Source organism: Chlorocebus sabaeus, chromosome 25, assembly GCF_047675955.1.
Source record: "Chlorocebus sabaeus isolate Y175 chromosome 25, mChlSab1.0.hap1, whole genome shotgun sequence".
Classification (NCBI taxonomy): domain Eukaryota; kingdom Metazoa; phylum Chordata; class Mammalia; order Primates; family Cercopithecidae; genus Chlorocebus; species Chlorocebus sabaeus.
Window position 1 is genome coordinate 64,105,855 of NC_132928.1, and position 14,078 is coordinate 64,119,932.

A 14,078-nucleotide genomic window follows, 5' to 3' on the forward strand; every position below is an offset into this window, starting at 1 on the left:
GATGAGATAATTAGGAAACTGCCTTAGAGATAAGCTAGTGTAGGGATTCCAGGAGCTGGGGCCAGCCAGGTAACACAGGTGAGGGAATGAGGGGTGTGTAAGTCAATGGGGTGGGTGTGGACTGTGGAGAACTGCCCTGCTCCCTCAAAGCTGTTCAAATTCAAAGACTTTTAATGCATTCTTCAGGCCAGATAAACTACTTTCTTGGGTCTAATTTGGCCAGTCATCTTCACCCCAGTTTCTAATCTTATGGTTCTCACCTTTAGGACATTTTTCAGAGTGCACATTTCTCCCTCATCCCATATTTTGGCCCTTGTGCAGATAACAAAAGCCCCACAGGGATCCTAACTGCCCCACTCCTGCTCAAATGAGGATCACTCATTCTGTCCAAACCCTTTATTCCACAAATGAAGTAGCAAGACTTGGGGAGCCCAAGTGACTTGTCCGGCCTCACACAGCCAGTCAAAAACAGAGCCAAAATGAGAACCTGTCCCCTGGCCTGCAACCCTGTGTTCATGATCCTGCGTTGTCCTAATGCTGTGATATATGCTGACTTGCACAATGACCCCAAGATCTTCCTGTTGGCTGCCAAGGATTAAAAGATGGATAATCAGTGCTCCCAGGGAATCTTGTGGGAGAGGTGGCCACATTATGCAGATCCATTGCACTTCGGTGCTGCCTGTGTGCTGTCATAGACGCAGGGGCAGACCTGAAGGGAGCAAAGAGAAGGACCTATAAACTGCTCAATATATATTCCTTGACCCCAGTGAGAGTATAAAACTGCTCGGAGGAGTGGGGATGAAGAAGCAGTGGGGGTTTACATGTATTTATGCCACCCACAGTCACTGTAATCAGCAGGGCCATTGATACCCTATGCTTCATAATGTATGAAGTTTGTTTATTCCCTTTCTTTCCTGTGAACAGAGTCCAGGAAGGCGAGTAAAATCTGGTAGTTAAAGACAGAAAGTACATTGAAGTTTTGGGATGAAAGTACAGTTTTGCAAAGGGCATTGACATTCATCCCAATAACTATTTATGCGGACCTACTGTGCATCAGGTACTAATTGATATTGTCCTAGGTTTTAGGGATAAGCATGGAATAAGGTGGCCAAGGTCTTTACTCTCATGGCAATTACAAAATAGCAGGCAGGACACACAAAATCCTAAGGAATAAACAAGATAGTTTCAAATAAAAATCATAATATCTAAAAAGAAATAAAATAGGGTGAGGTGGTAGACAGATCCTGTGGGTAGGAATTGGGCAAGGCACCATCCCTCTGAGGCCACTTTTAGCCACCACACTCAAGTTTGATTGAGCCAAACCTGGCCAGTCAATTCATCTTCATCCTGTGAGTAGCAGGGCCGCTATTCCTGGACCATATGTCTGTACAGAGGGATTGGGGTTGAAAGGTCAGATGGAAGCTTCGGTCCTGGCCAACTGGGCTGTGTGCAGAGGCCAAGGCCAAGTTTGGCTGTGGGGAGCTATATTAAGCTTGCCAAGTGCCGGGGAATCTCAGCAGCCTGAGACCCTGAGCAGTGTTCTGGGCTTGGACTCCGGAACCACACTGCAGCAAAGCTTTGCCCAGTTAACGAGATGACACTAGACAAAAGGCCTTGGTGTTAGCTACAGTGAGCTGGACTCTGGATTGTCTGGGTAGATTATTCCTATGCATCCTGCCTTCCTCACCCAGGACTGGTCTGAGAGGGATTCATGATGGAAGCATGTTTGTTCTGTGACCTGGGTCTCGCGTAAGTACGATTCGGAGGTGCAGGGAGGAGGAACTGTCTAGGGGTGGGAGCAGAAGGCAGGGCCAGTGTCCTACTCTGTGCTCTGTCATTTCGTTGTTTGTGCTTCTCTTTTTGCAGTTGTTGGATTTTTGAGCTTAAGGAGTAAAGAGATCGAAACTGGTACGATGAAGGCAGAAATTGTGTAATCTTTTGCAAACCACTTTAACTTGTTTCTGTTTCAGTTTCCTTTTCTTTATCGTGGAGTGACAAATACTTGCCCTGATTACCCTACAGGGATCTTTTTAGGCCTGTCAAAGAAGATGTGGATTTAAAAATCACTTCTCCACATGTGCAGTGCTCTATAGCAGTAAGTTGGTATTATCAGGATTATTCCCAGGTGATAGTATTATACACTTAGGTCATTCAGGTGTCCTGTGTTTCTGAAAGGTTCTAGAGAAGTTTATTTCAACAAGCATTTATTGAACCAGGCCCAGTACTGGGCATTGGAGATACCAAAAATGTGTATGAGATTCAATCCCTGCCCTGGGGAGCATCTAAGTGGAGTGATGCAATTTCTAAAGACATCAATATATAATTGGGAAGATATTTATGTACTTTTTAGATAATGTGATATAGGAAACATTTTTCTGAGTGTGTTTGTGTGTGTGTGTGTGTATGTGTTTGATACTACATCTTTGTCAGCATGATGTCTGCTGGCTGGACTCCAGAACGGGCCTCACAGATCTTTGCGATACTACTGTCTTTTTCTCCCTTCCTGAACTCTGCAGCCTGACCTGGGCTCTATCACTGCTAATTTCTGCTTAGGTATTCATTGGTAACTGAATTATTATCCTCTTAAGTCTGTTTGCATTTTTATAGAAAATAAATAAAAATTGCAAATGTTAGAGCTGGAATAGACCTTAAAGTTCATCTCATCTGATGATTTAAAAAAATTAAGTCATCAAGTCTTCTTCGGATGAAAGCATATTTGGAAGCCCAATATACACCTAAGATAAAAACAGATCTGGTTGAGCCAGGGACAAAAGACTTGAAGCCCCCCAGCGACACACACACTTACCTAGAAATGGGGAAATAGAGTCTTTGCTAAATGAAGTGAACTGATTAGGAAGTGGCAGGTTTAGACCAAACCCATGTTGGAGGTTCAGGCTTATTACTCCTCATGATGAAGGCCCTAACTAAATTAAGGCTGTGCGACTATAAGGGTTCTGCTCCCTGTAACAGGAGCGCCTGCCTGCAGCCTAACCTTTGGTGGAAGGATTTGGGCTGAACAGAGCTCAGAAATGCAGGACTCAGTGTTCAAGGATGGCTCCAGAAGCATGCAGAATGAATTGGTTCCTGGCTGAGTCTGCAAAAGGGAAGACAATCCGGCAGACAAGTATGTTTCTTTTCTGTTCTCAGGGAGCAGCCGGCTTGCGTGCAGGAGCAGATAGGAGTTGCCTGGTGAATCCCAGCTCTAAAGTGCTTATTTCAGTAGACTGTTTCTAATGGAACAAGACAGCTGGGATTGGGGGACTTGGGGACCAGGCAGCTAATGGGTTTATGCTCTGATGGCTGCCTTTGATCTCATCTGCCATTGCTCTGAGCCCCAAACAAACCCCAAGCCAGCCAGAGAGATGGGCAGAGAAAATATCAACCCACCTGGCTCACTGCCCCTCCTGGCACTATCCACTCATGAAGAGGAGGAGTGTTGGAGAGGGACTGCTGGCTCAGACTGGGGAGAAAGTGCCCCAAAGCAAGTCTGCTCCTTCAGGGGCTCCTGACCAAGGAGGTGGGGAAGGAAGCTGCTAGGGAAGGTGAGGATTGAGGATCACCTGTCACCCAAGGCAGACAATGTGGTGAATGGGAATGATGATCTAGGATCCAGGATCCTGGGGTTCTGGCTCCAAGCAGTCAGACCCGGTAAGGTACCTAACCTGGTATCTGGGCAGGTGCAACAGCCTTGGATGTCTCCTTCAATCTTTCCTCATGCTCTACCTCATTTACTATATTATTGAGATAGTTTCATGTAATTATTTCTCTGCTCCAAGCCTCTAGTGGCTGCTTATTGCTTCCCAAACTAAATCCATTCTCCTAGCCAGACAATTCAGCTTCTAGGTTCTGTCATAGCCCACTTCTCAGCATTATCTCCCATCCATCCACTGGACATGTTTGCTCCACAAACACCTGCGATTCCCTCTAGGCCGCTGCTCTCAAAGCCTTCTGCCCATCACTAGCCCATCCAAATCCTATCCATTCTTGAAGGCTGTCACATCCCAGCTCAAATGCCACTTCCTTCATAAAGCCTTCCCTGATCTCAACAGCGTGTGATCTTTCCTTCCTAAATGATCCAAACTGACTTTTAATCTCATTAATGGCCAGTTCCTTGAGGCAGTGCCTGCATCTCACTCCGTTTTGGATCTCCATATTGTTCCTGAATAAACAAATGAATAAGCCCACTTTAAGGCTCATGTGCTTATCTGTAAATAGGAAGACCTCTTAGGGTTGTTGTGAGTATTAACATAATTAATCAGCAGTGAGCAAGCTTTCCACAGATGGTAGCAATGGCAATCATTACGCTCTGTGGTTGCTGCAGGCTGGTGGTTATGGAACTGGCCCTGCTGGAGTTGGGGGTAGGAGGAGAAGGAAAGGTGAGGTCCCCTTGAGCCTCAGGTGATAGATCTTCCTTATTCCCATGACTTTTCTTGTCCATCTGAGTACTTGGGGACAGAGCCATGGTCAGCTAGAGGGTTCTCTCTGTGGGCTCATCTGACCTAAAGTTCTCCCATTTCATGAGTCAGATCCAAGTGCTAATCTCTGTTTCTTTGAGGCACTTGAGGAAAGTTATTGCCTAGAAGTCATGCTACAGCAGTGGTTCTTAACCCTGGATGCACATTAATGTCATCTGGTGAAATTAAGAAATGCCAGAGCCGGCCATGTGCGGTGGCTCTCCCCTGTAATCCCAGCACTTTGGAAGGCCAAGGCGGGCAGATTGCCTGAAGTCAGGAGTTCGAGACCAGTCTGGCCAACATGGTGAAACCCTGTCTCTACTAAAAATACAAGAAAAATTAGCCAGGTGTGGTGGCACGCACCTGTAATCCCAGCTACTTGGGAGGCTGAGGCAGAGGAATTGCTTGAACCAGGGAGGTGGAGTTTGCAGTGAGCCGAGATGGCGCCACTGCACTCCAACCTGGGCAACAGAGCGAAACTCTGTCTCAAAAAAAGGAAAAAAAAAAAAAAAAAAAAGAAAAGAAAAAGAAAGAAATGCCAGAGACAAGGCCCTACCTCTCAGACTCATGGAATCAGAATCTCAAGACATGGGGTCCATGTTTTTTTCAAAGCCCCCAGGATTGAGAACCTTCACTTTTTTTTTCAAAGCCCCCAGGATTGAAAACCAGTGTACTACATGAAAACAAAGCAAAATGCTGGTTACAAGCTCCACATGTCTTCTCATAGCCTTGTATAAAAAAAGGGGCAGTGCAAGAAGAGAGAGAATTCTTCTATCACTTATGTGTTGTCATTTATTGTGCAAATTAAGTTTAAAAAATTAATAGTGATGTTGATTTCAAAACAAAGCACCAAAGGCTGTGTCTTTTATTTTTTGTATCCCTCATAACGTTAACTGAGAGCCTCTGTTTGCCTCCTGCGCTCAATAAATATTTGCTTAGTGAATTGAAAAAGCTAGTGAATTTAAAAGGAACCTAGCTCAGGCTCTATTGGAGTTTCTGTTTTATTGAACCTTTTTTCTGTCCCAAAGGCCTTGAATAGAGAGGAAAATCATACTTTGATTCAGTTTGAGAATTATTGTCACTCTGGTTAGGCAATATGATTCAAAATTCAGACAAACTATGGAAAGTCAGTGGTTCCTAACCCCTAAACGTTTACCTCTATTGGACACTTACACACATGCATATCCTGCGCCACCTTCGTTTGGACTTGCTTGTAAGTGTTCTTATTTTTTTGGTGCATGTTCTGACTCCTTGATGACATTGTACATTTTTGAGGATTGAGAGATATACCTTCTGGGTTTCTATCACTGATGGGATGACTGGCTCAAATTTATTCAACTTGCTTTCTTTGGTGAATATAAGACACTTAGCTGCAGTTTCTTAGGAATCTTCCCAAGAACACTGGGAGCTATAGGGATGGTGGTGGGGAACTGATATTCACTTAAAATAAGGGATGTATTTGAGTTAGCATCTTCAGTGTGCTTGCAGAGATGACCACTACACATGTCCTTTTTCATTTTACTGTGAACTCCTTCTGGGTGTGTATTTTTCTTTGCCTTTGTACTCCAGAGCCTGGCACAGTGTCTGGCATGCTGAGTGCCCAGGGAATGTCTGTTGATTGACTAATGAATGAATTTGCATTCTTTTGCTTGGCTCTCTTAGAGTGTAAGTCTTTAGCCTGAGGGCCATACCTCCTCTTGCAGCATGGCTGAATAGGCAGTCAATAGTTGATAACAATTTAAAAATACACAGTTGACATTGTCCTGGGTGTGTAATTTGGCGTGGATTTCTAGCTCAAATAAAACATACGAGTAAAATGAATGAAAGCAGAGAGACTAATGGAGATGTGTTGTGATTTTTGGTTTAGGTTTTGGCTTCTTGAAATAATTCTGTTCCCCTATGGCACTTTTACCCCTCCCTTAAGTTCATCTCACAGATAGCCAGTTTCAAATACTCTGTACTTGGAAACTGTTTCTTGAAATAGAACTTGTTTTTTCTTGAGTGTGCCCTTGTTGCCTTAGGCCTTGGGGATTGAGTTTACTCTGGCTCTGTGCTTTACAGTATTTTTTTCTCTTGCAGCTAAATGTGGTCAACAGCGTCAGCAGTTCAGAGGACATCAAGCCCTTACCAGGGCTTCCCGGGATTGGAAACATGAACTACCCATCCACCAGCCCCGGATCTCTGGTTAAACACATCTGTGCCATCTGTGGAGACAGATCCTCAGGTACATGCAGAAGCAGACAGCCTCCGAAAACTGCCACAGAAAAGGGGTTGCTCACTGCCTGCCTGGATACTTTGTACCCAATGAAAGGAAAATGGCCCTTTAGGATGGGCTAACTGGGGACCCGCCTGTACATTTCTGTCACTGGGTTCATAGGTTGCCGTTCTGATGAATTTAAAGTATGGCTTTATTTTTTGAGGATGAGATTTACAGGAAGCATGTCAGAAACCCTTCTCTGGAGTCACACTATTACACATGTATCTGAGCGACAGAAGCTGTTGTGATTATCAAGTATTTCTGCCGGGTGTGGTGGCTCACACCTATAATCCCAGTGCTTTGGTGTAGTCCCAGCTACTTGGGAGGTTGAGGTGGGAGGATGGCTTGAGCCTGGGAAGTCAAGCCTGCAGTGAGCCGTGATCACGCTACTCCAGCCTGGGCCACAGAATGAGACCTCGTCTGAAAAAAAAAAAAAAGTATTAAGAAAAATCCCTCCCAAATAAGCAATTGTAAAAATAATGTCCTAATGTAGAGGATTTGAACAAACTAGAAAACTAAAGAAAAAGTAAAAAAAAATACCCATAATGTCCCCAAGAAAGATAAACCCTTTAATATTTTAGCATGTCTCCTGCTATAACATTCTAGGTTTTCAATATGTTTTTACAGGCAGGAATAAATGTGTTTTCACCAACTTATCTTTGATTCTCTTCTCCTTTTCTCAGTTATTTCTTTCCTTGCTTCTTTCCTCTCCATTCTTCCTGCCCCATATTTCTCTTCCCACCAATTTTGAACACATCTGAATCTCTGATTTGATTATTTGAAGAATAATAAGAGGAGGGGGTTATTTTCTTTTCTATAGCTGTCCATGATGGCTAACTGAATATTGCCTTATCCTCTTAATGTCACCAAAGTCACTACAGAATGTCACTCCGTTGAAAGTTCCAGGCACCTAGAACTTACCTAGCTGAATGACTGATGTTTTCTTGCTCTCAGAAAATACTTCCCAAATCATGCAGACTTGGCCATTGCCATATGGCCATTGCCATAACAGCACACCAGCCACAGTCCGACAGAGTGTTTACTCTGCTATGCTTATTCTAGTTGAAAGTCTATGAGGTTCATTTAAATATTGAAAAGCCATGGGAGTGACTATGTCACACAGTTGAAAAATTGGTCCCATATTTCTCTAAGACAAATATTTCAGAGCTGAGAGCACTGGGTTTTCTGGGCCCAAGATAAAATACCGTATTTATCATTGCTGTGAGTTCAGCAATGTGAAAAGCCAGCCTGTAGTGCGGTCAACTAATGAGGCACAGATTGGCTTTTCTTCAGGCAGGCTATCTCTAACCACCATTTCATCTTAGAGTGGCTTCCTCTGAACTGCAAGCTCCTGAGGTGCTGGAAACCTAAGTAAAACAATTAGAAAGTCATGTCACTTCTGCAGCTCAGTGACATCACATATTACATTCAAGAATCAGACATAAATATGTTTTGAATGATTTGTTTCCTTATATTTTTGAAGTTCCGTAATTTCAATCAATCAAGCATAATGCCTGGTGCATAGTATAGAGAAGACTTTTACCTAGAAAAAGGATTGTGATTGATTCATGATGCCTGTGTGAGGATGGGCTTGGTGGCCCTCCTGACAGAAATTAGCTGGCCCTGCCTGGGGTAATTGAAAACCACATGTGTGGTAATAAGGGCAGTAAAATATGCAACAAATTAGTCTGGATTAAGCAAAATCACCTTTTTTTTTTTTTTTTTTTTTTTTTTTTGGAGACAGGATCTTGCTCTGTCACTCAGGCTGGAGTGCAGGGGCATGATCTTGGCTCGCTGTAACCTCTGCCTCCTGGGTTGAAGTGATTCTCATACCTTAGCCTCTGGAGTAGCTGAGACCACAGGCATGCGCCGCCATGCCAGGCTAATTTTTGTGTATATATATATGTGTGTGTGTGTGTGTGTGTGTATACATATATATATATATGTGTATATATATATATATTTTTGATAGAGACGAGGTTCTACCATGTTAGCCAGGCTGGTCTCAAAACTCCTGACTTCAAGTGATCTGCCCGTCTTGGCCTCCCAAAGTGCTGGGATTACAGGCGTGAGCCACCATGCCTGGCTGCAAAATCAGCTTCTATCAGATCTTTATGTCATAGCTTGGTTGTCGCATGATGAAATAAAGATCAAATAGCAATTAATTTCCTCAACAGGCAATAGCACTTAAAAATTCATAACGCAGAATTCTGTTCATAGTTTATGGTAAAGGATAATAAATGTAAATGGATTTCCTAAGAACTTGGGTCTCAATTATAGGAAATATTAGTTAAGTTTGGATTCTTTTCCTGCTAGGTAATATGTGACAAGCATATATATTTTTATTTATTATTTACACTAATATTTTGAATGGAAGCAGAACATTTGCTTAACTAAACTCAAGAGTTGCCTTCATAAAATAAACGTAAAGAAAGCCTTAGCTTTAGGAATTTTCTAATAATTCTATCTGGAATTAGCAATGCAGAGGAAAGAGACAAGGAAAGGTATATTTGCTCTGTCTGAGTTTAGTTCCTGTGATTAAACCTGCATTCTCTGCTAGTTATTATTTGCTTTCTGTCCCAGTGCCCAAGTGATGTGCCTGTTTCTCTGGGGAAGAGCCAAGAGGTTCTTTTGAATGAAAGATCCAAATAAACACAAGAACAATCTATGGAATGTTCTTTTCTTGTAACCAGGAAAGCACTATGGGGTGTACAGTTGTGAAGGCTGCAAAGGGTTCTTCAAGAGGACGATAAGGAAGGATCTCATCTACACGTGTCGGGATAATAAAGACTGCCTCATTGACAAGCGTCAGCGCAACCGCTGCCAGTACTGTCGCTATCAGAAGTGCCTTGTCATGGGCATGAAGAGGGAAGGTGAGACACATTCAATTCTAATACTCGTGTCTGGAGAGAGGTATTTCCTAGGGCAAGGGGATATTCAACCGTAATACACGAGAAGTCATGGTGCCCAAAGTCACCCTAATTTCCCCTTCAAACTTCTTCCCCACAGGGCTCTAAAGAGAAGTCTGAATTGGCAGTTAGGATAACTTTGGGTACCATGACTTCTCGTGTATTGCAATTGAATGTGCCCTTGTCCTAGGAAATGCGTCTCTCCAGAGCAGAGAGGGCAAGAGGCATCTTCCTCCTCCACCTTTACCCATCCTCTTCTGGAGCCCAGATGGTGATCCCCAAACTGGACCATCTCCTTTTTTCTTCCAATAACCAGGCAGCAAGTGTCAGAGCCAAGGTTTCAGGGTCCCTATGCTCTGTTCTACCAATGGATTGTCAGACTGACCTTCAGGGTGGAGGTGATTTTTCTCGCTTAATCCTAGGTCTCTCTCTAGGGAAAACGGCAGGTTTGATTTCACTCACTGAGCTTTTTTTTACCCGGGTCTTCTATCAATTCTTTGATATTGGTATATTCCGTCATCTTTTGGCATTACTGGCATTACACAGGTTTGATAGTCCTGGCCTTCCCATTCAGAGAGACCACCATTGTGTGTTGAAAACATCACATCTTTTAATTTTTCGTGTGGTCTAGCTGGGTATTCTAGTATCAGAGGAAAAACCTCAGAAGGTGCTTTGTGTTCCGTTAGTAGATGGAAAAGTGTTTCCATTAGGTAGCACAGATAAATTGAAGTGGGCAGTTAATTAACTAGCGAGCTCAAGCAGGGACATGGGGATAGTGGTGAATCTTAATAGATTTTAGAGTAAGAAGGTCCTGCCTCTCTTTAGGAAATAAGAACAAGGAGTTCAGCCAGTCCGGCCCAGCATGCTCCTCATTCTTGAGGAACTTCTTTTCTGTGAGCAGAGGGCATCTTACTGAAAGGGTCAGTGAAGAGGGGCTCTTTGTGTCCCTGCTAAAAGTGAATGTCACCCACAAGCAAACAAATTATTGGAATCTTAACATGTCAAAATGCTAGAGGTGGCCTTACAGGGTGACCTAATTAACTGTAACCATCCACCAGATGAGAAAACAGGCTCAGAGAGGTGAACGGAGTTTTCTGAGGTGCCAAAGGCAGGCAACGAATTGACCCCAGGTCTCTGACTCTCAGATCGGCGCTAGTCTGTGTCTCATTCCCTACCAGGTTGTGAAGGAACTGAGGACAGCCCTCGCCGTGACATCTAACAGCAACCTCAAAAGTGAGAGACCCAAATCTCAGCTCCTGATAATCTGCCTCACACCCCAGCCTGTTCCTCACACAGTCTTCCCCTTTCAGGAAATGGCCACTTATTTTCCAGTTGCTCAGAACAAAAACCATTAACTCCCCTCTTTTTTCACACACCACATGTAATGGGTGAGGAAATCTTGTCTCTTCCTCAAAATATGTCCAGAATCTTTCCATGTCTCACTACTTTTACCACTAAACCCTCAATCCAAGCTACCCATATCTTTTGCGGTGATCTACATAGCATCCTAAGACATCTCCCTCTTTCCATCTTTGTCCTTCTACAGTCTCTTCTTAGCACAGTAACTAGAGCGAGGCTTTGAAGAAATAGATTGGGTCCAGGTATTCCTTCACCAAAATCCTCCAGTGTCTTTCCTTCTCACCCAGAAAAAAAGGCAAAAATCTTTGTCATGACTTAAGATTGTACATGGTCTGGAGACAACATGGGATGTTGTCTCCCAGCCTCAGCCATCCTGGTCTCTTTGGTGGTCCTCAAATATTCCAGGGATGTGCCTACCTCAGGGCCTTTGCACTTGCTGTCTGTCTAGAGTGATTTTTTTTTTTCCAGGTATCTGCATGGCTCGCTTCTCATCCTTCGGATCTTTACTGAATTCTCACTTTCTTGGTAAAGCCTTGCCTGGCTATACCATCTAAAATTGCACCAGCCACCACCAACCCTTCCTTGTCTCTTTTACACAGCACTTATCACTATCTAACACTTGTACTTATCTTGTTTACTGTCTGTATCCATGAAGGTGGGGACTTTGTCCGATTCTCCCCCCTCCCCCCCCCCCCCGACTGCTTTATCACCAGTGATTAATACACTGTAGCCATTTAATTGTTGAATGAACAGTTTAAACTGAATGCTGAAATCAAAAGTTTTAGAAGTGCAGGAGCTCCTAAAAATGACTCATTCATTTATTCATTGAGTATTAGCTGAGTGCCTACTCTGTGCTTACGTCATACTTGCTGTGGCAGTGGGATCAATGATGTTACAGATTGGAACATACGATATGAAATACCTGCTGGTGAAGAACATCTTTTTTTCCAGCAAGATAGAATTGATACTCCTTGGAGCTTCCCCCACCATAATTATCAAAATGAAACTAATGACTACAAGTATTTCTCCCATTAACAAGAGCCCAGTGGCTGCAGGGTCATTTTTTCCTCCTAAAACACTTGAGATAAGTTTCCAGTTGACTTGGAAAAATAAGTTTTCATCAAGCACATGATATTGAATTAAAAGAAAGTGAATGGTCTCAGTCAGAGAAACCATCATTTCTATTTCTCTAGAGTTAGTCTAATCCATTTCTGGAAATGCAGGCTGAATATCTCCAGCTCAGTTAGGGACAGAGTGGTCAATAGGTGAAATGTTGGGAAATGTGATTAACTGTTTTTTTAAAAAGGAAGGAAAACAGGGACATGTGAACTGTAAGAGACTGGGCACTCCTTCTTGTATGGTTTGGGTACTTTAATAGAAAATTTGACCCAGTTTTTGCTCCTGCATTTTTTAAAAGACTGTGGAGAAACAGAAAGAATAGTGAAAAGCTGAGTAGTAAAAATTAGGAGAGGGAAATGAGCTGTTAGGGAACTTTCTAAAGAGATTGGCACCATTTACCCTGAGAAAGAGAAGGCAAAGAGGTGAATCAGTTCCTCCTCTTGCTATATAAGGGGCCACATTCAAAAGGCTACTGGATAGCCTGTCCTTCACCGCCATCATTTCTGGTCTTGATTTACAGAATTTGGGGTTCCGTTTGGACACTTTCTTGAGGACAAGAATAATAACATCCTGGAGCAGATAAGAGAGAGACCATGGAAATCACACAGATAAAGAGATGGAATTGGGGTGGGCACAGAGTTTACCTGCGTGGGACCAGGGGCCAGGACCTGTTGCCCTTTTAGGATACATAATGTGAAAGCCAGAGTGGACATTTTCTATTCTCTAATGTAACACGTCCATTTCCTAAAGGACAAATCAGAGGTTCAGAGAGCCTAGGGACCCGCACAAGCTCACACAGCAAGCACATGGCAGATCCTGTATAGGACTGGGACCCTCTGATTCGTGGGCCACCTCAGGAATTCTGGAATGTCTATTTCCATGATTTATCATCATATACATGTAGTTTTAAGACTGGAGAATGGATTACCTTTGAGGCTGTTCGTGGGCAGCATTGGCATCCTTGTGAGCCCTGTGTGGTCTTTATTACTAGACCTAGCCTAGTACTTTGGTGGCAGTACTGAGAGGTTAGAGATGGGCCCAGGAGGAGCCATTGTGGGTGTATGTGCTGGTTCCACCATGGCCTACCACATGCCCTCAGATATGTTACCAGTTTCTCTGTGGCTCGTAATATGTCAGAGGGTTATTGTGAGGATTAAATGAAATTTAATCTATTTAAAATGTTGAGCACAATTCCTGACACAGAGAAAGAGCTTCATAAATGTTGGCTATTGTAATGGGTGCCAAATAAACACATGTTGGATGAATGGTTAAAATCCTTTCCTAAGGCAGGAGTTTGGTTCTACTTTTGATCATCCAGGGTTCCCTGGGTGTACCCTGATGTGTGTCGTAATAGGAGCTCAGAATGTCTGACATGTAGAAGCTACACCCCAATAACAATATGTGACTCCTCATTTATGACAGGAAGATTTAAGGCGCAAAGAGGAAAAGTGAATAGCAAAGGGTTTGCTCAGTTAATGGCAAAACTAGAATTAGAATCGAACGCCCTGACACCAAGGATATTTCCTTTGAAGCTTGAAGGTTATTTTCCTCGAGTGTTACAAATCTGTAGAAGACACTGACTGAGGACCACGAATGAAACTTAACTTAGTTTGCTTTCCCTCATCTTTTAAAGTCAAGACAAATAGAAGCTCATAACCTACCTTTAAAAAATTAATACAAGAAGCATTCAACATTTCCCAGTAAATCCAAATATAATAAAAAATACATATTATAGTTTCTACATATTGCCAGTGAATGAAGGCTGACAGAGTGAGCAGAAAGTAAGGATGAGACAGAAAGAGGAAGAACAACAGGAGAGAGAGGAAGAGGCCAAAAAGGGAGATGGAGAGATGAGCCCAAGGGGGTAAAAAGACACAAAGGCAAAGAGGAAATAACTATTTGTATTGAGTTTTTATAATTGCTTCGTTCATCCCTATGATATTATTTCAGTTAACTACTGAAGAGTACCAACCTTACCTA

At 43.0% G+C, this 14,078-nt stretch overlaps 1 protein-coding gene across 3 annotated transcripts in view; it reads left to right on the top strand.

Annotated features, from left to right (window-relative positions):
- RXRG (retinoid X receptor gamma) overlaps nt 1–14,078 on the top strand; it is a 135,921-nt gene that overhangs the window by 108,978 nt on the left and 12,865 nt on the right. For 2 of the 3 annotated variants that reach the window (XM_073011831.1, XM_007989699.3), the window contains 2 exons: nt 6,534–6,678; nt 9,405–9,584. In XM_073011831.1, coding sequence (XP_072867932.1) covers nt 6,534–6,678; nt 9,405–9,584 — 325 coding nt within the window. Of the gene's footprint in view, nt 1–1,514; nt 1,750–6,533; nt 6,679–9,404; nt 9,585–14,078 lie in introns of those variants that run through there. The other variant, XM_037986016.2, reaches the window with a different exon arrangement.